We start from the raw sequence: 26,271 nt of genomic DNA on the forward strand, positions 1-26,271 counted from the left end.
GTGTGGCGAGTCAGATGCCGTGCCTGGCCCTGCCATGGTCTCAGTGCTGTGAGCACTCAGAGGACTTTGAGTGCTCCCCATGGATCGGCACTCTGCCTGCCAAATGGCACCCTTGTACAGAATAGAAAGAGGCTCCCCTCTTGGTGGATGAACTTCGAGGCTGATGCAACCCTGTGTCCTTCTACAGGATCCAGTCTGCGCAACCATATACCCGACCATCGGTGACGTCTGAGTGGGCTTCTGCAGCATACAGGGGTGTTTGTCAGAGGCAGGTAGGCCAAACCCCAGGTAGAGAAAGTCAGAGCAGCAAAGACATGCAGGAAGGACTGTGGTGGGAGATGGGTCTTTTAGGGTCTTTTGCCTGAGTACTGTGGGTTGTCAGAGGGGATGGAGTCTGGATGGGAGGGGATTCTAGAGAAGAGGGTTTTATTTCAGGGGCAGAAAAGCCCTTGATTTACCTGCAGTGGCCAGGCTGAGCCAGCAGGAGGAGAGCGGAGGCTGGGAGAGCAGTGGGAAGCTGTTGCGATATTATGGATGAGAATTAAGTCTGGCCAAAGATGGCCCAGTTGAGGCTAGGTTCCAGGAAGAGGAATGGTGGCAGAGACTGGTGTGACAGCAATCTGGCTATGGGTGTCCAGGGCAGGTGCAGACTTGCACAGCCTAGCTCAGCTCAGCCCAATCAGATTCTCCCTCCATCTCTGCTCCCATTAGGGTAGAGGACTGGTGTGAGGTCTGGGACCATCCCAGGGGCCCAGGACGGCAGCCAGGAATTGGACAGACAGTGGACTCCGGGCAGAACATCGAGGGCACACCTCACAAAAGAAGGCCTGGATTTGCCTATGGCGCGCCTCTGTGTGGGAGAATTCTGACCTTAGTGCCCTCTCTCGCTCCCCAGCCCATGGTGGGGTAGGGGGGTACTCCCAATGAGAGCACGCTGACACCAGGGGGCAGCAGAACCTAGCCACTCTGCTCCCTGACTGGTTTTCTGTCCCTTGAGATTATAAGGGCTCTTGGGTTGACCTTCAGAAGGCTGAATCTGGCTCAGCTACAGCCCCAGATGGGATCCAGGGTTGTCCCCCCCACACAGCATGTAGGATAAGTGAGCATGAGGCTCTGACTTTTTTGCAAAGAGAGGCTGAAGTTGCAGGCATTTGTGTAACAGAAGCTGCAATGTGTAATTAGCCAGTGCCTGGCATATAGTAGGCACTCAAAACATTCACTGAATGAAGTACTGTTGGGGAGAAGCAGTGTTTTCATGGCGGAAGTGTTGTTGCAAACGTGCTGACTTGACTGCTGTTTTCTTGAGCGTGTATTATGTGTCCAGCACCATGTTCTACAGTCCGCAAGCTATCGTTTAATTTCACCCATGACACTGTGGTGCTCTTAGCCTCCTTTAACAGATGCAGCACCAAGACACAAGGAGGTTCAGTGGTGAAGCCACCCCTGAGAGCTGTGAGTCAGACCACATTCTCAGACTCTAGGCCACAGAGAGACCTGGAGGATTGGAAAGAACCCAAGCCCCTCCAGCAGGCTGGTCGGTGGGCACAGACAAGGGAACAATCCTTGGACGGGGAGTGTTTAAGGAGAAGACAGGTGTGAAGAGCAAAGAGCAGGGGCTAGCCCATAGGGAAGGGCTAACTAAATGTTAGCTAAAGTTATAACACCTTGAGCTAAGCCTTCCTCAAAGGAGATGCAGGACTCTGACATGCCGAAAGGGTGTAGGGAAAGAACAGACATTCCAGGCAGAAGGATCCATGAGAGAAAAGACTAAGAAGACAGTTGAATGAGAGCTTGGCACAGTCTCTACTTAGCCAGTGAGGTCTCGGGGGCTGGGCTCTTCAGGCCTAGGAGGCCAGGCAGAAGAGGCTTTATTCTGTGTGGTAGCCGTATCGAGGGCATATGGCCAAAACTGAGCATGTGGATGGCTAAGGTGAACTGTCCCTGCACCCTTCAAGCCACACGCATCTCCTGGGGGCACACATTCCACTAAACTATGGTCTTGGGCCTCCTGTGAGCCTTGTGATCCCCTGAGGGCAGAGCCAGGGTGTCTCCTGCCTGTGCCCCAAGCCAGGGCCAGTACAGTGTGTGTGTAGTGTTGATTGCATAAGTGAATGATAAGAAAAATTCCCTGAGAATAACTTATCTTGGTAATGATGTGCTTTATAATCTTTTGCCTCAACACAAGTCCACTGACCGACAGCAGACCTTGAATGTGCTCCTGCTGGGTTCCAGGCTCTCTGTCTAGCTGCGGGATGCCGTCAGTATGGGGGAAGTCCTAGGGGAAAGCAGGTGTGAGCCCCTTGCAGCCAGAGCCATAGCAGCCCTCACTGGAGAGCTCAGAACAGAAGGAGGTGCTCCAGAAGTGAGTTCACGAATGAGTGAATGACTGCACTTGCAGCTGCAGGGTGATGGGTTTTGTGGAAGGTAGTCTTCTCTGAGGATGAGATCCTATCGTTTCCGTAGAGCTCCAAGTTTCCAGTCTCCCAGTAGGCTGGGAACTCACTCTGGCCAAGCAGAGCTGAAAGGAGGCCCCAGCCCCGGGCCGCAGCTCACTGGAGGATGCCGTCTGATGGCCCCATGCCCTGTGTCGGCCTGGTCAGAGTGCCCACCAACCACTCATTGAGCCCTAGGAGGGGAGCACTGTGGCTGAGGTGCTGTCTGGGGCCTTTGGGGTTGGCCTTCAGGTTAGGCCCAGAGGTGGTGGCACATAATTGCTCAGTTGCTCTGGGGTCCCCTGGTTGGTGTGGTCATTCTCTGACCTCGCTACTTGGTGTGGTTTCCTGATTCATGTGAGGCTTGGGGTCCATGACAAGTAGAAGTAGGAAGATGGGAAATGGGCTGGGACAAATGTGGGCCAAGCTGAGCTGTCTGTTCCGAAGTTCAATCTGTAATCTCAGAGCCGGAAAGATTTCAGATCCCAAGAAGTTCCGTGTGTGCCTGTTCACCAGCTCTTCCTGGAGATGCTCTCCTCTCCCGACAGCTACTCCAGGGAGTAGGGGTGCTTGGGGGTGGCCACGGAGAGTTGGGGGTGGCTGGCTTCTGATTTGTCATCCGCTCATTCAGGCCTGCATTCCAAAGGTAACTGCCGCCTGGGGCTTTAGAGCAGGAAGCCAGGATAGGATGGTGCCAATGAGGTAACAGTTGGCATCCGTTGCCAGATCCTGGGGTAAGCAAACCTGAGCTGGTATCTCTCAGGGCTGGGAATAGCTCTAGTGACTGTGGCTGTTGGAGGAATGGAGAGAGAGGACAGGCTGGCCTGGGTTGAATGGGCAGCTCTGGGATAGTGCCCACCAATCGACAGTAGGAACCCTGACCCCCTCTCTGTGTGCCACCACAGTTTGGCCCACCAGCACGGGAAGTGGCTACCGGTATTAGCCCTTGGTAGCCCTGTTTTTCCCACGAGTGTGTTTTTGTTGTTTGATTTGATTTTTGTTTTCTCTAGATTGTTCTCGTGGCCAAGAATCCCCAGTGGGGTTCCTCCTGACCACTAACCCTTCCCCCAGCCTTGGCTATAAACCATTCTGGGGATGGACTGTGGGTCCTGCCACATGGACAGGAGGGCTACAGGGTAGGGGGGGGACAGTAAGGTCAGCCAGAGATTGGACAGCATGGCCAGCTGGAGCCACACAGCAGGGACAGTCAGAGATGGGGATGGAAAGGTAGTCAGAGCTGGGACGGAGAACGCAGCAAGATGGAATGTGGGCCAGCCAGTGAGACTGGAGAGTAAGGTTGACCTGAGGGTGGATGGTGAGGGCCTAGAGGTCAGTAAGAGGAAAGCAGGCATCCACATGGAGAAGGGGGCCTCCGGGAGAACCTATCCAGGCCTGCCGTGACCCCTTGACTGTGGAAGGGATGGTGCTTCTGGCCATTCTTCTGCATGAAGCCACCTTTACCCCAGGAGGCTGGAGAACGTACCTTCCAGCAGGTGTGTGGGGTGTGCTCTGGGGGACACCACTGACTCACCTGTATCAGCCCCCACTCAACCTGCCGGCTGCCTCCTCCTCAGCCTGGCGCTGCCTGGGGTGGTGCAGAGAAAGGGAAGGCGGCTTTCCTTTGGCCCAGTGGGCTGTTGGGAGGTTTGGGGATGTGTGTCCCTGATCCCCTTGCCACAGGTCAGGCAGCAGGGAAGGCTGTGACCTGTGAAGTCCCCTTTTCCATCTGGATTGAAGTTTCGTTTCTCTTCCTCCCCTATTTCCTTCTTCTCCCCAGTGGGGCAGCCCCATGAACTCTCAGGATTTCTTGGGCGTGGTGTATGATCCCAGCTGACAGCAGGAGGGACCAAGGAGGGTGGATGGTCATCAGAGATGGGTGGTTTCTCTGGGCTAAGAGGCAGACGAGGCCTGTTTGCCTTGGGTTGCAGGACACCTGCGGAACATCCACAAACCCTCCTATCGGTTCAGAATCGGCTCCGAGGTGGTTTTGTCCTAGATTTTCTCTCAGGCTAAATGATCATATGTGTGTTTGAGATCTTGCTGTGTCATTGTTACCTGTTGATGGGAGTCTGTGTAGCATCCATGCTGCATAGCTTACAAGGTTTGTACTGTCCACATAGGTTAGCCTCTGCTGTGGGTCCTGTCTCTAGGTGGATGCCTAGGGTGTGCGCTGTTTTGTATCTGGTTTCTTCATTCGGTGTCATCCACTGCAGAGGAAATCTGCAACCACACGTGGCACACAATGTGGAAGATGAAGGCAGTACTGTGAGTTTTTCAAGTTAAATGACTACCCTTTATTCTGAGATGATGATCTTCCATCTGTCTTGTAATAAAATATGTTGGGAATCTGGTTGGGGTTTTGTTTTGTTATCGATACATTCCTTTAAAAATACGTAGATAGATACAGATATTTGTGCCATGGTTAATGGACAGCTCCTGGTGACTCTAGGGTGTCAGACAAGCAGCTCTGGAAGTCTGAACAAGGTGGAAGTCTGACCTTGTTGTGGAGCTCTGTGGAAGATGGAGTCCCGGCCCTGGAGCGTGATTGTGCACGCTGGGCTCTAGGTTACGACCCCACCCCCAGCCCAAGGGTGCTTGTGGCAGCAGGCAGGGGTACCCGAGACCCCCATTCTTAAAGGTCTTCTCTGTGCACTGCAAGGGCTCTTGTTTACTGTCACATATTTCTTCCCATTTCTTTCTCCACATTCCGCATCAACTCCATGAGGAAATTACTGAAGTTCTCTCATACCAAAAGGTTGCTTCCTGAGGCCCAGTCATGACTAAGGACATAGTCATGGGCCAATCCCATTTCTTGGCCCTGCCTTCCCTGACCTGACTCAGTGATTTTCTAAGCAGCCACAGGGGCCTTCAGCTCCCTGTGGAGAGCTGGGGGGTTCAGTGAGAATCCAGGTGATGACTCCTCAGTGGGTCAGTGTGAACAACGTCTGTCAGCCTCCCTGGGCCAGCCGGGACCTGGTTTAGCTTTGGTCTGAAAGAGATTTTTGTTTTCTGGTGAGAACAGCCCCAGTCTGGCCAAGTGCCAGAGGCAGCGGTAGGAATACAAACCCTTTCATGTGACAGACCCAAGTAGAGAGGTGCAGGCCTGCCAGCAGCAGGCCCTCCCCTGCTGCAGCTCCTCCGGAGGCAGTGATTTGCATAGTCCCCATTCATCCTGGCCTTGAAAAGGAGGCCTGAGTTCTCAGTCCTCCCTGATCAGCAGTGGGCTGGGCTGCCTTAACTCTGTGGACGCCACCAGCTCTCCCCAGCCAACAACAGGTCTTATTGACTGGAGGGCAGTGGAAGTCAGTAGTCTCTCCGTGGCCCTGAGTCACTCCAGAGGGGACGATTCAGGAGGTGGCAGGGTCCCGCTGACCAGCACACACTTTGTGCTGAATTGAGCGAGATTCAGATTTGTGTTTCCTTGTGCAGTTCTCAAGAGGAACTTGGTCAAAAAATGAGGAAGCCAGAAAATTAAGCTGTTTATCAGAGTCCCAGAAAACTTTAACCAAAAGCAGAACTCCCTTTTCTCTGCTCGTTGTCATTCCTATGAAATAAACCGTGACCCTGGAAACGGTGGGTATAGGCGCCTTGTTGGCTCCTGGCCATGGTAGTGGTCCCTCTGGCTGGGATCTGGAGGCGTGGCTTGCCCGGGACACTCTGGCATCCTCAAACCCTGCGGTGCTAGGTCAGGTGAGCTGGTGGACACCATCGGCCTGTGGCTGATGTATAAGGCACGGGGTGGTATATAGCGCAGATTGTAGTCTTTTTCTCTCGGCAGCCACGTGCCGTCTTCTCAGCCTCAGTGCCTCCTTCCCAGGAGTCTGCGCACATTACAGGCCTCTTTCTGGGATTCTGTTGCCTTCTCAGAACTCTCCTTCCCACCTTGCTCCTAATCTCTTGCTCCCTGTCCCTGACTGAAGATGTTTTAGGTTCTGTCTTGTGACTCTCACCCCAAGCAGGATGTCTCCAAGCTGCTCCTGAGTGAACAAGTGGGCAAGCGCATCCATTGCTCTCTTGCTCCCCTCACCTCAGTGACCCCAACCACCTCTTCACAGGACCCTCAACCCGCCTACGAGAAACTTCCCTGGAGCTGGAGGGAGTCACATTGTGTCCCACCTGTAACCCTGGCCCCCGGCGGTTGAGCTCTGACAGCAGGGCAGCATGGCCCTGCCAGGAGCAGCCCACGTTCTCTTTCTGAGCTTGAACCTGTAGGGTTTGCCGTGTGCCCTCACTTGGGGCCAGTGACGAAATGGATCACTGCTCCCAAGGCCAGGGCCCTGGTAGCCCTAACCTGGATGGGCGGGGTGGGGTGGGGAAAAGATCACGTTGCAGCCACAGGACTTGGCTTCCTGCATAGTGGGGCCTGGCCAGGGTGTATCCCCTGTCTGTGTAGCACTCATGACCCTCGCCACTTTCCCTGTCTGCCGCCCCCCCCGGAATTGGTGTGGAAGGAAGGATGGTGAGGCCCGAGGCTCACGCACCCTGTTAGTCCTGTCAGGTCCCCTGGAAATACTGCTAAAGGGAACATTGCCATTGTCTTAACATCTGCTGCCCCTCTTTATTTTGAGAATTTTTGTCCGGCCTAATTCGTGGTAAGGACAACTTTTATCTCAGAGCTTGTAAAAGACACTGTGTTTCTCTTTGCTCCTCTGCGCTCAAGGCTATTTGTATTTTTAAGTGTCTGATTAAGTATTGTTTGAGCCTGGCTTCCCGGTGTGGCTGTCAGGAATGCGGGCCCATGTTCCCTGACCAGGGCTTAGGGTGAGTGAGATTCCTGAGAGGTGCTGGGCTGAGGATGGGGGGCAGAGCATGATGTGGGCTGCCTCCAAGTGAACTGTTGAAGGGAAGCCTTTCCGAGGCAGGTTCAGGCTATTGAGACGGGCCCTGGGCAGCGGTCGGGCACAGCCAACCTTTCGTTAGGCCTTTCTACATCAGGAGTCTGAGTTAAACCTTCAGAACTACACTCAGGCTCCTCAGGGAGGTTCGGCCGGTGAGCCACTCTGTAACCCAGCAACCCTGAATCCTGCGCCTGTCTCTCACGGGGGAATGTGCAGTGGGCCTCACGTAGCAATTCCCAGCTCGGGGAGGCCCTCGGCCCTGTGTCTGCCCCAGTCGTCTGTGGTCCTGTGAGTCTAATTAAAACCCAGGAGGAAGGCGGCCCCTCTCTCAGCACAGAGCTTGATGCCTTTGTGGACGGGGAGGGTGCCGGGCTGAGGGAGAGTTGTTGTGTCTTCGTCTTAACAGACCAGGCCACCCAGCTGGGATGGTGAGGTCTGTGCTTCTCTTGACCTGGCTCCTGGGCCACGTGCTTCCTGGGGCAGCACTGCTGGGCCAGGACTCCCCGCCTCTGGCACCCTGTGTGATTTTCTGTCAGCCAGGACCTGGGTTACGTCCACTGAATTTTCTGCCCCAGAAGCTACCCTGAGAAGCATCGAAGGAGGCTTTCACCTTAAAGATATCTCTGAAAATGTGCATAGATAAGTAAGGGTCCCCCCAGGAAAAAAGAGTAAAGGGCTTTGGGGGCTGAGGGTGGGTCCTCAGGCATTTGTACATTTTAGAGCTCCCTCCAGGTGGGGTTGCCAGAGGCTGGGGCCTGGGAGCCCAAACAGACTTGTGCCAGGTTCCAGGTAAGGGCTGCTGAGGCAGGAAGCTCTCCAAGCAGCCCTCCCCCAACGGTGGGGCTAGCAGGGCAAGCCGAATCAGCTCCAGGGAAGGTGTTGCAAGGCCCTCAGGCACTAGAGTTTCCAGGCAGGCTGAGCGCATAGCTCTCAAGAGGGAGCTCAGAGTGCTGTGCTGCAACCTCAGGAGGTGGACGGTGTTGGGAAGGCCCTGTTCTGGGAAATTCGGAAGCACCGAGTGTGAGTAGGGCTTGAGGGTGGTGCGGTGGATCCTCTGGGCCAGACCGGCCTTTTACTCTCCGGCAGTGGCCCTGTCACATCCTGGCTTGGGAAGGAAGAGTGAAAAAAGGCTGTAGCTGATCCCCACCCCCACTCCTTCCCCTGTGAAGAAAACTTGCAGGATTGAGGCCCTGCCCGTCCTGGGACTTCGCTGTCCCAGGCTGCCTGCCAGAGGCGTTGAGGGAGTTTCGGGGCTCAGCTTTGGTTTCAGCAGGCCAAGGTGTGGCTTCTGGCTCCAGGGTGGCCACCCCCACCTCCTCTGCCCCCCGTCCCCCACCAGCAAAGTGGGAAAGCATCTCACGGCAGGCCTTGAGAAGGGGCTGGTGTGCTGCTGTGCTGGGGTCTCGTGGGGAAGCTCAGCCATTATCTTTTACTTGCTGATACTGGTATTTGGTCTGGAGTGTCCCCACTGCCCAGAACGTCTCTAAGCAAATATTTTTTCTGGGACTGTGCCTAATCTCTTTCCCGTCCCCCAAGTAGACTGGGTGTGACCTGGTGGGGGCGGAGGCAGCCCCTGGAAGGAGCTGGAGGAGATTCCTGGGCCATGGTGCAGGCTTCCCTCTGCCAGGAGATCTGGCATCCCCTCCCCCACTTCCACTGTTTCCCACCACCCCCACCGCCCATGCTGCCTGCAGGCTGAGGGCCTGGCCACAGATAGATGTGTAAGAAGACTTTGTCCTTAAGCAACCCTTCTGACAAACCGCTCTCTAGAACTGAAGACAGGGTGGAGGTGGGGAGAAGCAGAGAGGGGTATAATCTGAGGCTCTTTGCAACCTGGCAGAGTAGGGGTTAAGGCTGGGTTGCTTGCCTCTGAGCTGATCTGAGCCAGTGCTGCCCTGCATGCAGATTGGGGGTGGGGGGCAGCGGGGGCCTTGAGGGGCCATCAGCTCCCCATAGAGCTGTTCTGCACCCCGTCCCCTACCAGACCCACTGCCACAGCTGCCGGGGAGCCTCTGCCACCACTCCTAGAGCTCCCACCACCAGCTGGCTTCTCAGAGCAGGTATTTGTTGCCATCAGCTGTCCCCAGGAGGGCAGACTTGGGGCAGGGCCTTCACCACTTTTGTGTTTTGATTAAGATGTGGTAAGTGCTCCCCAAGCCCCACATACCCTTTATAAAAGGAGACTGGTCCTGGTGGGACCAGCTCACTGCCTGCCCAGTGCCAGGAGCCTGCTCGAAAGGTAGGGTGTGAACGCATGTCATTTTGCAGGTTGTCTTTGAGCCCTTTTGGCTGGCAGAGACAGAGTAATTGCTTGAGCTAACTTCTGTCTATTGACTATTTCCCTTTCGGTGCGCCTGGCACTATAGTCTCTGTCCACGAGATTTTTTTGAGATGAGGCACAGGGGTAAAGTGACTTGTCTGAGGTCATACAGCTATCAGTATGAGTCAGGACTTGGACCCAGTCAGTCCAGCACCAGAACTCTCCTATGGGCCTTTTCCCTGGCTTGTTTGCAGGAGCCCTGGACCCTAGGAATTTATAATTTTATTTCAGAGTCCTTCACTGGGAGTTAAGGAAGTCCTTTAATGATCTACTGGCTTGCCTTGTGCGTCCCCATTTCTGAAGCCCTCAGAGGTTTGCACGGACCACCCCCCCCCCACCTGCCTCCAGGCAGATATAGAGGGAAGCCAATGTGTTTCTAAGGGGAAGGAAGAATCTGAGGATCGTGGAGGGTCTCAGTACCAGGGTGCTGACTTCGAAGTTTTGTCCTCAGGTAGGAGGGAGCCAGGTAAAGCTTTTGAGCAGTGGCACAATTTGGTCATGGTTGTGTGTCAGGAACATAACTCTGGTGTCGGTGTAAACACTGCACTGAGCAGGGTGGCCTGTGGAGAGACTGGTGTGGGAGTCTGGACGGCACTCGGTGATGGCTGGACCAGACCAGGCCGGGGGGAGGGAGAGGGGTAGCAGGGTGGGAAGGAGTGGTCAGATTTGGGAGATGTTTAGGAAGTAGTCCTGACAGAGCCATCTTGCCAGATCGTGAAAGTCTAGAGTGCTGGGGTGGGGTTAGGAACCTGGACCAGCAGAGGGCTCTTGGAGGGGAGCCATGGATTTGGGGGCCATCTGCACTGGAAATGGGCCCTGGGGCTCTGCCTCTGCCACCTTGAAGTCAGAATGCTTCCGACCGGGGTCCCCTTCCTCCTGCTCTCTCTCTTTCCTGGGTTTTAACAGCTGTGCCTCTCATTCCCCACCGTCCATGGGGGTGAGGAGGGGCCTGGTGCCACCACTTGGTGTTCTGAACTGGAGAAGGAGGCATGGTATATGCGGAAGGAGAGGAGGCTAGTTGATGCTGAGGGCTGGGAACCCTTGCCAGGTGAATATTTACAAACACAGCTGCTCTCTTGGCAACACCAGCACCACTGCTGATTCCCTTAGCTGCTGTCCCCCTCCCCCACGCCCCCTACCCATGCCCAATGCTGCTGCAACCACGAGAGCCTCCTGGGGACAGGGAATGAAGCACCAATGGCTCAGACCCCAGGGACCACCAAGCGCTACACCAGCTTGACAGAGAAGGAGCAGAGGTCAGAAGAGCCCAAGGCCATGTTAAGTAATGAGATGAGACCAGACTCCAGGCCCCGCCTCAAGCCAAAAGCCTGGTGACACAGGCTGGCTCTGAGGTCCATGTCCTTAGAGGACCTGAATTTGCAGCTCTCCCCTCTGGTGGGTCCTGATCTGAAGCATTCTCAGGGCATGTGAAAGCACCCCTGACTATCTGAGGTTGGTGAGCTGGCAGGAATAACACCCTCTGGTCGCTGCCCAGCCAAGGGGCACAGGCCCAGCCTTAGCACTGTAGGACCTGCAGTCACTTGAATTGCCTCCTTAGGGTGGGCACCTGAGTAGGAGCCTGGGGAGGAGTGAGTGGTCAAGCCCTTTTCCCACCACCCTCCAGCATCCCAGGCAAGTGGGCTTCCTGGAAGGGAACCCAACCGTGGGAAAATGGCAAGTTCGTAATCTGAGGCCAAGAGGGAGCCCACCTATAGTGCGTGCATGGTGAAGTGCAAGTGGCTGGCCTGGCTATCTTGTTCCCTGCTTACAGGCTCTGGTGACCATGTGCTGCCCACTGCCCACCCCCCGACCTGGGCTTGGACTCTTCTGACCAGATCTGAAGCTGATTTTCTGTGGTTTGCATGCTAAGTCACTTCAGTTGTGTCTGACTGTTTGTGATTCTGTGGACTTCAGCCTATCAGGCTCCTCTGTCCATGGGATTCTCCAGGCAAGAATACTGGAGTGGGTTGCCATGCCCTCCTCCAGGGGATCTTCCCAACCCAGGGACTGAAGCCACATCTCTTACATCTGCCTGCATTGGCAGGCGGATTCTTTTCTGCAGTACCTCCTGGGAAGTCCTGTCTGTGGGTTTAGCACTGTCGCAAAGGAGAGCACGGGTTGTGGATGTGGATGGCACAGCGTAGGCAAGCGTTGGGGTGGCAGTGCAAAGCAAGGCAGTGGTTTAGAGGCTGTGGTCATCTGGGGCTCAGGTCCTGGCTCCCCTGCTCGCTTGCTGCACCTGTGAATGGCAGGTAACTTCTTCGGTGGAGTCTCTGTGTCTCCACCTCATAAGGAGTCATGAGGACTGAGTGGTGCAGTGTGGAGGCATGGACTCCCAGGTATACCAACATTTCAGGGAGTTTATGCAGGTTCTGTTCTTCCCTCTCCTGGGGCCTGTGGTGCTTTGGTGATGACTGAAAGGTTGGCACATCTGGGAAACCAGCCTCAGACTTGTGGCCCTGGACCTCGTACAAAGGTTCATGGGCTCCAGACTTCTTTCCTGGGTGTAATATTTAGTTTGCTAAGTGCTCCGTGGTCTCCCTCAGCTCCAGCCTTTACATATTTGTTTCCCTCTGCTTGGGACATCTTTCCTCTTTATCCTTCAGTCTCGGCATCACTGCTACTTCCTGCAGGAAGTCTGCCCTGACTCTCTGGACCTGAGTTGGGCATCTTTTCTGGTGCCCTATGTCTGATCACAGCCCAAACTGCCTTCACAGCACTGTCCATTCCCTTTTGGATCTCCCTGATGAGACTGCGGGCAGGCCCACATCTGGCTTGGCCCTGTGCCCAGCACTGAACTAGATCAGAGTGGGGCCATATGAGGGTCTGCTAGGTGAGTGGGTGGGTAGATGGGTAAGTGAATGGATGGCTTAGTCATTCTTTTCTGTGCTCTTGTGACAGTCCCAGCATTGCAACCAATGCCCACGTTTGGCTGCAGCCTGGGGCCTGCAAGGAACTGCCAAGGGCCAGGGACTGGTGGTAGTAAAGCATGTGTGTGTGTTAGTTGCTTAGTCGTATCCGACTCTTTGCAACCCCATAGACTGTAGCCCACCAGTCCCCTCTGTCCATGGGATTCTCCAGGCAAGAACACTTGAGGTAGTAAGGCATACTTCCAGGGTTTTCTCTGAAATTTTTGGGACTGCATAGTTGAGCCCCAGGGCTGGACAGGGACTTCTTGAGCCTTGGCTTCCCAGCCTATGGAGTCAGTTGAGTCTGCTATAGGAAACATCATTCAGCTCTCAGAGCTCACCCAAGGAGCTAGCGGGCTTATCTAGATTTTCCACTATGTAGTGAGTCATTTTTTATCTGATGGGCCTGGCTGTAACTTAGTCTCTTATTTGCAGCTTAAGGAAGTAAATATCCCAAGAAAGCCAACTGGCCTCCTGCCCAGGGTCCTCCCCAGAGCAGTTTTCCTTAGTGGATTTACCTTGGTCCGTAGCCTGACCTCTGCTTTGCTGATGCAGAACCTTAATTTCTCCAGTTTGCCAGAAGTTATTTGTTCCTGTGGGGCGGCTCCAAAACTGATCCAGCTCAAGCAGGCTGCTGGTAAAACTGGATTTCTGGCTCAGGGACTCAGTGAGGATGCTCTGGCTAGTTGGGGGCTCGCTTCTCTCACCTAGACCCTGTGTGTGGTTGATGAGTATAACCTGGGCTCACACAGCCTGCCGTGCCATCCGTAGAGCATAAACCCCCGAGGGTCCGCATACCTGGTTTCAGACACGTGTGTCCAGTGTATTTCGGCCTGGGCTGAACAGCCTCCTTGTTCTGACAAGCACACCACTGCCATCTCTTTAGTCCCATCGTGCCTCTAGCTACACCACACCCAGGATGAGGAGCTTTACATGCATGAGTGATACTGTCCCCATTTTAAAGATGGGGAAGGAGAGGTCCAGAGAAGTGAGGTGTGCTCAACCTAGAGTAGCTCACAAGTGAAGGAGAAGGGACTTGAACTCTGGAGCTTTGCCCATTTCCTCTGCAGTGAGTGCAGAGCATTGACCTCATCTTTGGTATGGTGATGTTTAGCACAGATGCCATTTATTGGAATTTCAGCAGCTCTCTCCTCTCCTAAGGGTCAAGCATTTGCTATTTGGCTCATATCCTGTGGCTGCAGAGTAGCTGTTGTTGGCCTTTCTCTTTCTTTCCCAAGAAGGGAAGCAACAGTCATGCATCCAGAGATGGGGGTGAAGGACCAGCACATGGCAGCCAGGAGCCCACACAACCCTCACTGAGCTGGCAGACCCATAGGTGTCATACAGCACTCCTAGCTTTGGGCCCCCCAGATGGGCAGTGACACCAAGAAGGCCCCTGTCGGGGTAGAGCGTCCAACACCTGGCCCACCCTTGCTGCCTTCCTCAGGCCTGGGCGAAGTGCAGACCCCTGAGCCCAGCTAGCCATGTGCGTGTCTTGCCAGCATTACTTCACTTAGCAGTTAACAGGAGGGCCTGGTAGCACTTGGGGGTTTCCGTTTTTGAACCAAATTAAGCCCCCAGTGCTTGTCACAGAAAAGCCCCCACTGGCCACCCTAGGGCATCCTCCTTGTGCCCCTAGTAGGCCCACGGTGTCCACTTGGACTGCATGCTTTATCCCATCAGGGCACCCTGACCCCACGTGCAGCGTCACGAGGGATGCTTGTGGTCCCTAGGAGGGACCCAGCACGTTGCTGAGCCCCTTCTCTCTGAGCCTTCATTCCTTTTCCTTCCCACCAGCTTAACTCTCGCTCCTCCTCTGTTGCCTCCTCTTTCCTCTGAACATTAGCAGATGGGATCCCAGGGAGCACAGCACAGGGCCGTTGTTAATGGCGGGCCACCTCTTCCTCCCGCCATTGGCTTCTTGGTCTGTGGTGGTGCGGAGCCACAGTGCATAGTGGTCAGCAGTCTGGGGCAGGAGAGCCGGGTCCGCACCTCAGCCTGGCTGCTCTTGGGAGCGCTGCCGTTCTTCAGAAAGTTGGCCCCAGTATCACCTCTGCCCCTGGCAGGCCTTTGCTTATAAATTCTCTTCGAGGAAAGCCCCCTGGTGGGCTGAGGGGACTCTGCTGCATGTCATGCACTGAACCCTCGCCTTCTGCTTCGCTACCCTCACATCTGTCAGGGCTGGTCTGTGGGCCTTGCCCCCTTGCCTTCTCTGTGTCCCTTAGGGTGAGAGCCGGCTGCTGGCGGCTTTGAGGTGGCATGAAAGGCGTCTACGTCCCTTCACCCCCACTCATCCTGGGCACAGTGCCAGGCACATCTGCTGCCCCTCCATCCAGTCCACACCACGAGAGCAAGGATAAGCAAGATGCTGTGATGACACAGGGGAGGCAGTACACCCAGATGCTGGGGCTCTGGAGGCATTAACTCCAGAGCTGTCAGAGCATGCTCTACCCCTGGGAGATGCGGAAGCACATGTCAGGCATGGCCCAGGGCCCGAGCATATGTTTCTCAGGAGAACTGGGCCGGATGTCCCACTGTCTGGTATGGCTGCTAAGGGCTCTCTGACCTGTCACCGGGAAGGGCCCTTCCTAGCATCTAGCTCCTAGTATATGCTGTGCTGCTCCAGGAGACTGTACATCTCACCTTGCTTGGGGCCTGGCCAGAATCAGTGTGTGGCTTCTGACTCAAGTGGGAGAGAGGCCCCAGACCACCCCTCCCTTGCCTTCTGCCGGGCCGCCTCCCTCACCTGCCTCTCGTTCCCCACAGAGTTCTTCCTCTCGCTTCTGGAGAAGATGCAGACTCAGGAGATCCTGAGGATGCTGCGGCTGCCCGAGCTGGCCGACTTGGGCCAGTTTTTCCGCAGCCTCTCAGCCACCACCCTCGTGAGTATGGGTGCACTAGCCGCCATCCTCGCCTACTGGTTCACTCACCGACCGAAGGCCTTAAAGCCACCGTGCAATCTCCTGATGCAGTCAGAGGAGGTGGAGGTGAGCAGCGTGTGAGCAGCTGGGCTGTGGGAAGTAGTGGGCAGGGGACAGGCATCTTGAAGGTAGAACCCAAACTTGTGGCTTATTTGGCCTCAGATGGCCCAGAGAACCTTGGTTTCTTCCCTGGGCAGCCAGCCAGGAAGCTCTGAAGCGGCCCTGGACGGGCTCTCCTACCAGATGCACCTTCTGCCTCTCCCAGTAGCTGAAACCCGGCCAGAGACTGACCTTGCCCTTGCCCTGGGCCTCTGGTTTACCTGCTTCTCGGGGAGGGGGCCTTGGCTTATGGTGGCCTCAGTAGGAGGCCTAAGCATGTTCTCAAGGGGGTGCTGGGTAAATTTCCTCCCAGATTCTCCCTGTGCCCGACCCTGGTCTGGAGCTGGGACCCAGAGGGGCCCGACCGCAGGGCCCTGCCCTTCCAGAGCACACAACTCACAGGCAGAGCCGCTGAGGGAAGAAGGGATGGCAGCCCGGCCTGGACAAGGGGTTCCAGGCTCAGTCTAGAAGGACCTGTAAGATTTGTTTCCTACGTTTATGGAATTTATTTTGCCTTTTAAAAACCTTTGAAAGTAAAAGTATTAGTCACTCAGTTGTATTTGACTCATTGCGACTATGGACTGTAGCCCTCCAGGCTCCTTTGTCCATGGGATTCTCCAGGCAAGAATACTGGAGTGGGTTGCTAGGCTCTCCTCCAGAGGATCTTCTTTTAGTTATTTTGAATAGTTAGTGTACAGTTCAAAAGCAGCCAAAGGACATAGACTGATAAGCTTCCACCTTTTTCCTTTTGCCTCCCAGTTCTCTTCACCTGAGCATTGTGTTAGCTGTTTTCCACAAGCAAACGTATAGACATCTGCCCATGATTTAAAATGATAATACACCACGTACACCATGCAACTCCTTGCTTTTGCTCTTGGCGGTGTATCTTGTAGGTACCGATCATAAGCATGACAGAGTTTTGTCTGGTGGGAGAGGGCATAGGCCGAGATAGGAGTGGGACCTTTAGAGCATTTTTCCAGAAAATGCTTTGGAAATGTGTGCAGAGGTGCAGGTGTGTGACTACGACCTGGTGGTTTTGGGAAGTGGCGATTCATGTGGTGTGGCTGGGAGGTGGAGAAGGGCTGTGGGTATATATAACTTAGTTGCCTGTGGTGACCAGCAGCTCTGGATTCGCAGCCCAGCCGTGCCTCTTACTAGCCTTGTGGTCCTTGGCAGTTTTTTTTTTTTTTTTTAATAAACTCTCTGAGCCTCAGTTTCCTCATGTGTGAAGTGGGCAATAAAAAGAGAACCTGCCTCCTAAAGTTATTTTAAGGATTTGGTGAGATGATGCAGAGGAAGCACTAAGATGAATTAACTCACCTGGAGAGGCCAGCAAGGAAGCCCCATGAACTGGAGAGGGACTCTCGGAGTGGACAGCCTGGATCTATTTGGGGTTTTCAGTAGTAGGAGAGACAGGGCCATTTTTGCTGTGACTTTGCAGGGGCCATGTGTGGGGAGGCACCTGGGGCTTCTGGGCTTAGAGGTGACAGTGATCTGGATTTGGTCAGGTTGAGGGCCAGAGAGCGAGTCCCTCGTGGGTCTGGCGGGGAGGACAGGTCATGGGCACAGCCAAGGCCTCTCTTCCTGGGAGGGTGGTGCCCTCCCTTGCCTCATCGTCCAGTAGTGCAGGAATCCGGAGCGACTGTAGTGAAGGAGGCGAGGAGAGAGTGGTAGGAGGTGAGATGAGAGAGGTAAGAGGGATCCAGATCATAGAGGGCCTGGTAGCATTTACTCCTGTGTGCTACCTGGTGGGGAACGATTCAGATCATGTCTCTTCAGTTCAGTTCAGTTCAGTTCAGTCGCTCAGTCGTGTCCGACTCTTTGCGACCCCATGAATCGCAGCACGCCAGGCCTCCCTGTCCATCACTAACTCCCGGAGTTCACTCAGACTCACGTCCATCGAGTCAGTGGTGCCATCCAGCCATCTCATCCTCTGTCCCCTTCTCCTCTTGCCCCCAAACCCTCCCAGCATCAGAGCCTTTTCCGTTGAGTCAACTCTTCGCATGAGGTGGCCAAAGTACTGGAGTTTCAGCTTTAGCATCATTCCTTCCAAAGACATCCCAGGGCTGATCTCCTTCAGAATGGACTGGTTGGATCTCCTTGCAGTCCAAGGGACTCTCAAGAGTCTTCTCCAACACCACAGTTCAAAAGCATCAATTCTTCGGTGCTCAGCTTTCTTCACAGTCCAACTCTCACATCCATACATGACCACTGGAAAAACCATAGCCTTGACTAGACGGACCTTTGTTGGCAAAGTAATATCTCTGCTTTTGAATATGCTATCTAGGTTGGTCATAACTTTCCTTCCAAGGAGTAAACGTCTTTTAATTTCATGGCTTCAGTCACCATCTGCAGTGATTTTGGAGCCCAAATAAATAAAGTCTGACATTGTTTCCACTGTTTTCTCATCTATTTCCCATGAAGTGATGGGACTGGATGCCATGATCTTCATTTTCTGAATGTTGAGCTTTAAGCCAACTTTTTCACTCTCCTCTTTCACTTTCATCAAGAGGCTTTTGAGTTCCTCTTCATTTTCTGCCATAAGGGTGGTGTCATCTGCATATCTGAGGTTATTGATATTTCTCCCAGCAATCTTGATTCCAGCTTGTGTTTCTTCCAGTGCAGCGTTTCTCATGATGTATTCTGCATGTAAGTTAAATAAGCAGGGTGACAACATACAGCCTTGACATACTCCTTTTCCTATTTGGAACCAGTCTGTTGTTCCATGTCCAGTGCTAACTGTTGCTTCCTGACCTGCATACAGATTTCTCAAGAGGCAGGTCAGGTGGTCTGGTATTCCCATCTCTTGAAGAATTTTCCACAGTTTATTGTGATCCACACAGTCAAAGGCTTTGGCATAGTCAATAAAGCAGAAATAGATGTTTTTCTGGAACTCTTTTGATTTTTCCATGATCCAGCGGATGTTGGCAATTCGATCTCTGGTTCCTCTGCCTTTTCTAAAACCAGCTTGAACATCTGGAAGTTCACGGTTCACATATTGCTGAAGCCTGGCTTGGAGAATTTTGAGCATTACCTTACTAGCATGTGAGATTAGTGCAATTGTGCAGTAGTTTGAGCATTCTTTGGTGTTGCCTTTCTTCGGGATTGGAATGAAAACTGACCTTTTCCAGTCCTGTGGCCACTGCTGAGTTTTCCAAATTTGCTGGCATATTGAGTGCAGCACTTTCACAGCATCATCTTTCAGGATTTGAAATAGCTCAACTGGAATTCCATCACCTCCACTAGCTTTGTTCGTAGTGATGCTTTCTAAGGCCCACTTGACTTCACATTGCAGGATGTCTGGCTCTAGGTGAGTGATCACACCATCGTGATTGTCTGGGTCTTGAAGATCATGTCTCTTACCCTGGCTAAAAATCCTTCCCAGCTCCCCATTGCCCTCCACCTAAAGCTCAAGCGCCTCGCCTTGACCTGCTGCCTCTCTGGACCCCTCCGTTTACCACTCGGAGCGGCATGAGTTGCCTCCAGCCCCCAGGTGCCCTCCTGCCACAAGTGTTTGCCCTTGTTGCCTCTGGTGAGACTTCCAGTCCTTGTTCCTCATTCTGCCCAGTAAACCCCTTTGTATCCTTTAAAACCCAGCTCAGCAGCCATGCTCTAACACACCTGCCCATGCATACCCCTTCTGTCCCTGGACACAGTCTCTTGCTTCATCGTTTCTGTCCCCTCTGAGTGCTCACCAGGTCTGATTGTATCGGTGCCCAGATCCCCACGCAGGTCCTCCATGGGCCTGGTGCTCAGGAGGCACTGGCCAGACGGAACTGTCCACTGCAAAGCAGCTGAGTGCCGCCTGTGGTTCAGAGTCCGGCTGTTTGCTTTGTAGCTCTCACGCTGTTCCTCAGAGTTGAGGTTTCAAGAGGCGGCGGACCATGAGCCAGCCCAGCACAGCCCAAATAGTGCTCAGAGAAGAGTTGGAGCAGTGATTCTGGAGCGTACTGGGCTTGGGTCCTGAGAAGAGGGGTGGCATGAGGAAGGGGAAGAGGCAGGAGAAGCCCAGCTCCTTTCCCAGCCCCCAGCACACATGGCGTTTGCTGCCTTCCCACTCGATTCACCGAAGGTCCAGGCTGTTTCCTTCACAGCCTTCTAGGCCTCTTTTCCCGGGAAAGTACCTTCAGCGGGTTCTCAAACTAATCACACTGTTATGTGAGTGGTGGATGACAGCCATGATTCTTAACCTACATGCATGGCAGCAACACCTTGGCGGGTTGATCCTGAAGCCTGACTCCAGCCAGCATCCACCACTCTATTGTATGAGTGAACCATGGGTGTGTATGCACAGTAACTAAGGATTATGGGCAGTTAGTGTATGCTCCGGAGAAGGCAATGGCACCCCACTCCAGTACTCTTGCCTGGAAAATCCCATGGATGGAGGAGCCTGGTAGACTGCAGTCCATGGGGTCGCTAGAAGTCGGACACGACTGAGACATTTCCCTTTCGCTTTTCACTTTCATGCATTGGAGGCAGAAATGGCAACCCACTCCAGTGTTCTTGCCTGGAGAATCCCAGGGACGGGGGAGCCTGGTGGGCCGCTGTCTCTGGGGTCGCACAGAGTCAGACACGACTGAAGCGACGCAGCAGCAGCAGCAGCAGCAGTGTATGCTGACCTGGTGTGTGGGTGCTGCGTGTGCGTGTGTAGACCACTATACTGGACCCATGGGCGTGAGCCGCCTGTTGGAGTGTGGGTATGTACAGGTCCAGTGTGTACAAGTCACGTGTCCATGAACGTGTGTAGAGGGTGTGTGTGTGCAGCCCAGGTGTGTGTAGGCCGTGCGTGTGAGTGTGCACAGAGCGCGTCCTGTTCCAGCCGTGTGGCCCACGTGTGCATCCACACTGTGCACGGCCCGGTGCCCTCTCCTGACACCCCCGGCTGCCTCTCCGTTCTGTGCTTGGCTCGTAGGACAGTGGTGGGGCCCGGCGATCCGTAATAGGGGACAGCCCGGAGCTGTTCACCCACTACTACGACGATGCCAGGACCATGTACGAGGTGTTCCACCGTGGGCTTAGGATCTCAGGTAAGAGGGGCCATGGGAGTATGGAAGGGTCGTGGCAGGGGTTGAGCAGGTGCAAGGGTGGGAGTGAGTAAGCGTGGTTCCAGGGGTGTGGCGGAAGAGTCATTCCCAGGGTCAGGGGAGAGAAGCCATTCTTAGCCCTCCTGCCACCCAGTCACACAGGTAACTGCTAATGTGGTCAACGGCTAACCTCAGCTTTTGTCCAGCCCTGGAACCGCTGACCTTAAGCTGTCTCTTAGCGCATACTCCCTATCTCCCATTGGCAGCCCCTGGTGAGCCTTGAACTACCAGGCTACTGGCTGGCATGGTTCTAATCCCGACTTCCAGGATATCTGGGTGAAGGGAGTTGTCACAGAGAGGCAAAGTGCCACCTCTGCCCAGGGGTCCCCGGGTCCCCGTCCTCCTGGGGCTGCATCACACAGGTCATGGTGGGAACTAACAGGCACTGTGTCGTTTCCCGTTCCTGGGCCTCCCTGGTCTCCCTGGGGAGATGCCGTGCTTGTGTACTGTAGGCCTTCTTGCACTTCAGCAGGTTTAGGCAGGTGGGGAGCAGCTCGCTTGGCTCATGGACTGTCTCCCGGGGCGGGAGGTTCATCCGGGTGTCTACTGAGTGGGTGCAGGTGGTACTGCTACCCTGCCCTCCTCCCTGGCACAAGGTCTGCTTATCTCTCTGCAGGGAATGGACCCTGTCTTGGCTTCAGGAATCCCAAGCAGCCTTATCAGTGGCTGTCCTACCAGGAGGTGAGTAACAGAAGACAGCACCCACTCTGTCTACCCACACAGACCTGGCGCTTGGAATGAGGTGGGAGGGTGGGTTGGGGGCACCCTGGAGGGTCTCAGTTACTTTTTCTTTGTCTGGCCTGTCTGTCAAACTCCTGGCAGCAACCTTTCAAGATTTCCAACACACCTGAGTAGGGAGTTGGGGAGCTCCCTCAGACCATAGAAAGCCCACCTGCACCTCTCCCTTCCCTGCTGAAGAACCCTTGTTTTCCCATCATTTCTCTGTGTCTCTGTGCAGGTGGCCGACAGGGCTGAATTTCTAGGGTCTGGACTTCTCCAGCACAATTGTAAACCATGTACAGATCAGTTTATCGGCGTTTTTGCACAAAATAGACCAGAGGTGAGCATCAGCCTTAACTGGTTTTAGAGGCATCAGTGGAATACAGGATTGGATACCATAGAACAGCCCAGCTCCCATTGCCTGAAGGGACTGGGGCAAGAGGAAAAATGGAGATCCTTCATCCATGCCATCTCTCACTCTCTTGGCATTGCCCTTAATCGGGGTGGACATTTCAGCCAAGCTCCATCCACACCCCACCCAGCTGCACAAACAGCAACTCCCTGAGCCATGGGAGAGGAAGGACCTGGAGAAGAAGCCCATACAAACCCCGGAGGTGGGCTTGGGGTAATCTGGAGTCCGTGATTCCCTGGAGCACGCACGGACTAGAAGGCTGTGGGTGAGCAGGCACAGCCCATTAGCTGCATGGGTCCCTTGCCTTGTGCACAGGGCCAGAATAGAGCAGTCTGGTCACAGGGCCCCAAGCAAGGGCCCTGGTTGCCTGGGCCTGAGGGCAGTGCAGCCCTGATATCTGCTCTGTACTCCCCTGTCCCCCACCCCAATTCTCTCCACAGTGGATCATCGCAGAGCTTGCCTGTTACACATACTCTATGGTGGTGGTCCCTCTATATGACACCCTGGGCCCTGGGGCAGTCCGCTACATCATCAACACAGGTGAGCCCAGCTGCCCACTCCTGTCCCTGGTGGCCGGTCCCACTTCCCCTTCCCAGCCTTCAGCTTATGCTGATTGTCTGACACTAGTAAACACTTTGCTGCCATTCTCAGAGAACACTGGGGGCTTCCGTTTTGGCCCTTGAATTGGCTTCCTGAGTCCCCAGTTGGACTTTACCTGAAGGCTCCTTCCACACAGTAGGGCTGCCAAGAAGGAGCTTCCGCACCAGCCCCCCACATAGGCTGCCAACCCTCTGAGTTCCCTTCAGCTTAAGGCAGGTGTTGGGGGTGTGATCAGTATCTTAGACCAGGGATGATGGTAGCTGAACCTAGAGAAAAAGGAATGTTTGGAATCTACCCCAGGGAATCTCTTGAGGGTAGATTCCAAGCATTCCTTCTAAGAGATTTCCTGGTCTTCTGCCCTCGGCTTCATCCAGGCTTTGGGCAGTTTTCCTCTGGAAACATGTCGCATGTGACCTGTCATACGTGTTCATTTACACACAAGCTTGTCTTGTGGCAAACACAGCCCATTTTTCTACTACCTGGCACGTGCTGCCCGCAGTTACAGCCTGTGCCCGCACAGCCTGACTCTCCCTGACAACCCCTACAGCTGACATCAGCACCGTGATCGTGGATAAACCTCAGAAAGCTGTGGTTCTCCTGGAGCACGTGGAGAGGAAGGAGACGCCAGGGCTCAAGCTGATCATCCTCATGGAGCCATTCGAGGAGGCCCTGAAAGACAGAGGGCAAGAGTGTGGGGTGGTCATTAAGTCCATGCAGGATGTGGAGGTGAGGATCTGCTTCTGGGCTGTTTCCTGGGCCACAGCTAGTTGACCCCTGAGCCAGAGCTGCTGGTTATCTGCCCATCTTATGACCCTGGGATGGATGTCTGAGGCCATCAGGATGTTTCATGTGCCAGGGTTCAAACGGGAGGCTTCCCAGGGGCTGGTACTGGGTAGTAGAGTTGGTCCCCCAGGCATCCTCTTTGGTATGAGCTCAGCTGGTTGGCATAGTTAATGACACAGGTACCAGTAGGTGATGGTAGTGCCAGCTTGCCCCACAGCTTCTCCCACAGCCTCTGGAGTCTCCTCTTTTCCAGCTAACGGCTAGCCTGTCTGAGCCGGGGGACTGTAGTAAACTGGAGTCCTGAAGAGGTTCTTGTAGATGTCTCCCAGGCCACCAGCAGCCAACAGAGCTGGTTTCCTTTGCATGGCCTCCCCAGAGACTTTGGGCTGGTGGCAGCCTGTGGCCTGCCAGGGTGACACAGGGCATGCTCCAGGGCCTCGCGCCTTACTCAGTAGCAGCTGACTGCCACTGTGCCCTAGAACCGTGGGCCTTCCAGTTCTCCACCTGTTTCCCTGTGTGCTCTTGAATGCCTGTGCCCTGCCATGGTTTTAGGGGCCACACCTAAGCTGGCAGCCCCAATCTGCCCCTCCAGCCCTGACCACTTGGCAGGAGGCCCAGGCCACCTAGCCACTCCGTCTTGATGTACCGTGCACCCCTCAGGCCATCTCCCCACTGTGCCTGTATACAGTGCTTAGCCTCTCCCTGGGCTGCAGACCCCTATGTGTGATGTGGGGTGGCCAGTGCCTGCGTGTGTATCTTTGTATTCCCTGGATTGGGAATCTTGGCCTCTGGGCTTGGTGCAGGATCGAGGCATACTGTGTTTATTTATTTATCTTTTTTTTGATTAGAATTTTTGAGCATTTAAAACCAATGTTTTCCTCTTTCAGGACTGTGGCCAGCAGAATCACTGTGATCCTGTGGTAAGCTCGTTTTTCAGCAGGTCTTGATTGAGCAAAATGGTGCCCAGGGCACATCCTTACGGACCTTCCTCACCATCCACAAGGCTTGGTAGAGAGGCCAGAGTAGCACCCCTGTGTTAATAAGCAACTGAGGAAATGTCCCCTTGGGTGCTGAGGACTTCTGTGAGTGAGGGTCCAGAGAGGGACCTGGAACAGCAGTCGGATGTTTGGGAGGGAGGAAAAAGGGCAGCCAATCCCTTGCGTCTCCAGTAACTTTTTCTTTGGGAGACCTGATGTTTTCCCTTTCCCTGTAGTGAGCTCTCCAGAGGATGAGATGGGCAGGAGCAGCAGCAGAGCTGGAAGTGGACGCCTTGCGGCCTCTGCTGTCTTTGCTCATCTTTGCTCTCTGAGCTTTTCTGTGTGTCATCCCCAAGTGATCCTGCCTGAGCTGGAGTCACCAGTGTGGGCCACTGCCCTCTGGGAGGGGCCGTGTGGGGACTTTCCGCTTTCTAACCAGGCCTCTTACCTCCAGCCCCCTCTGCAGCTCAGCTCTTCCCACTCACTTCCCACCCTGTGAGCCTTTGCATGCACAGGCAGCAGCAGGTCACATCCCTCTTCCCAGGGCCCTCACCTTCCCCGTAGCCCCTGATGTGTCCCCACCTCCACACACTGTGCCACGCCCCCAGCCTTAGAGAACTCCTTTCTGACCCAGCAGCATGCCCTGTCTCTTGCACCTCTGTCTGTGCCCAGGCTGGTTTCCTCTCCCAGAATGCCCACTCTGACTTCATCTGGAGAGATGTGGCTTGTCCATCAGTCTCAACTCATGTCACCTCTTCTGGGACACCATCTTCTACATGCAAGTGGTCATGGTGGGCTCCTCCTGGTGACCCCAGGACTACATGCACAGGGCAAGGGCCAGATGCAGAGCAATCTCAGTGACAGAGTGGGCAGCTCAGCTCTGGGCTCCATGTTCTGTTCCCAAGCCTAAACCCAGACATTGGGGGAAATAGTGGGAAGAAAGGAGGAAATGGGTCACATGGCCTAGAAAGGTGAGATCTTTGACGAAGGCCTGTGTGTGGCCACTGCAGCACAATCCCCTTAGAATTCAACTCAGACACAAGTGGGGGAGGTGGCAGGAGCAAGTGTGAGGTGGGTGAGACGGATATGTGTCCATGCCTGGCTAGGTTTCCTTGGCTTTTCCTCCTCTTTCCTGGGGACTTGCCTGCTCACCTTTCTGATGACAGCATGCAGGGCCACACACATGTGCCAGCACATGCCTGCATCTCACACCACGCACACACACGTGAGGTGGGGCAGGGTGTGCACAGAGGGGCTGGCCGGGGAAGGGGTCCAGGCGGCCACACCGGCTGGGTCTCTAACACACTCCTCTTCTCACCTCTGTAGCCCCCGAAACCCAGTGACCTCTCCATTGTGTGTTTCACGAGTGGCACGACAGGTAAGTGAGGCTTCTAGCTCACCAGCCAGAGCCACCTGCTCCTTCCTGGCACCCTGGACAGGGCGACCGAGGGCTCTCTGGCACCCTCTGTGGGGCGGGCTGAGCCTTGTCCTGTGCCTGGCTCCAGACGCTGGCTCCTCCCTGCTGCTCCCAGCGGCCAACACGAGGCAGTGCAGGGCGGCTGGACGGTGTGGACTCGGGAGGACTAGGGTGGGGGCTACAAACTTCCCAGAGTGGGGACCAGAGGCAGTCTAGGCAGTGGGGTCACGCATGACTCTGAGGCAGGGCTCTCACCTCTCTGCTCCCTGCGCCTGCTTGGCCTTTGTGTCAGGGACTGGGGAAGGAGTGTGGAGTTTGGTGTCGGAGAGTCTGGTTTTGAGCCCCATCTCCACCACTTGCTGGAGGGGCACAGCATGGTCACTTAACCTCTCTGCCACCACTGTCCCCGGTTTCTCACCTGGGTGGTCAAAGGTGCCAAACAGGAAGTGGGAAAGATGTGTTAGAAGGCAGTGCAGATGATCTGTGGCTGGTGTGTTGTGGGCAAAAGTTTCAGGAAGAGGAAATGACGCACTCCATGCCTGGTGCTGGCAGAGGAGTATGTGCATCAGTGTTCGTGGGAACAGCCAAGGAAGTCTTCCTGAAGGAGGCAGGACACACTTGAGGACCAGTTCCACAGGCATGGCATTTTGCGGTCTTCAGTGGCCTGTCCACCCTATCACTGTGCCCCACTGAGACTTCAGCACAGCCTGCGAGGCAGGCGGGGTGGGGACTGTCCAAGGGAGCACCAGCGGCCAGTGG

At 54.7% G+C, this 26,271-nt stretch overlaps 1 protein-coding gene across 10 annotated transcripts in view; it reads left to right on the forward strand.

Moving 5' to 3' along the window:
* ACSL6 (acyl-CoA synthetase long chain family member 6) overlaps positions 1–26,271 on the forward strand; it is a 63,273-nt gene that overhangs the window by 2,760 nt on the left and 34,242 nt on the right. For 4 of the 10 annotated variants that reach the window (XM_086410421.1, XM_086410426.1, XM_086410423.1 and 1 more), the window contains exons 2-10: positions 188–272; positions 15,266–15,486; positions 20,432–20,546; positions 21,220–21,284; positions 21,562–21,663; positions 22,176–22,275; positions 22,883–23,061; positions 24,006–24,038; positions 25,422–25,473. In XM_086410421.1, coding sequence (XP_086266547.1) covers positions 15,292–15,486; positions 20,432–20,546; positions 21,220–21,284; positions 21,562–21,663; positions 22,176–22,275; positions 22,883–23,061; positions 24,006–24,038; positions 25,422–25,473 — 841 coding nt within the window. In that variant the 5' untranslated portion in view covers positions 188–272; positions 15,266–15,291. Of the gene's footprint in view, positions 1–187; positions 273–7,156; positions 8,291–15,265; positions 15,487–20,431; positions 20,547–21,219; positions 21,285–21,561; positions 21,664–22,175; positions 22,276–22,882; positions 23,062–24,005; positions 24,039–25,421; positions 25,474–26,271 lie in introns of those variants that run through there. The other 6 variants (XM_086410418.1, XM_086410419.1, XM_086410420.1 and 3 more) reach the window with 2 other exon arrangements.

Source organism: Bos grunniens, chromosome 7 (genome assembly GCF_055505025.1).
Source record: "Bos grunniens cultivar Pamir isolate PY7600 chromosome 7, Bosgru_T2T1.0, whole genome shotgun sequence".
Classification (NCBI taxonomy): Eukaryota; Metazoa; Chordata; class Mammalia; order Artiodactyla; family Bovidae; genus Bos; species Bos grunniens.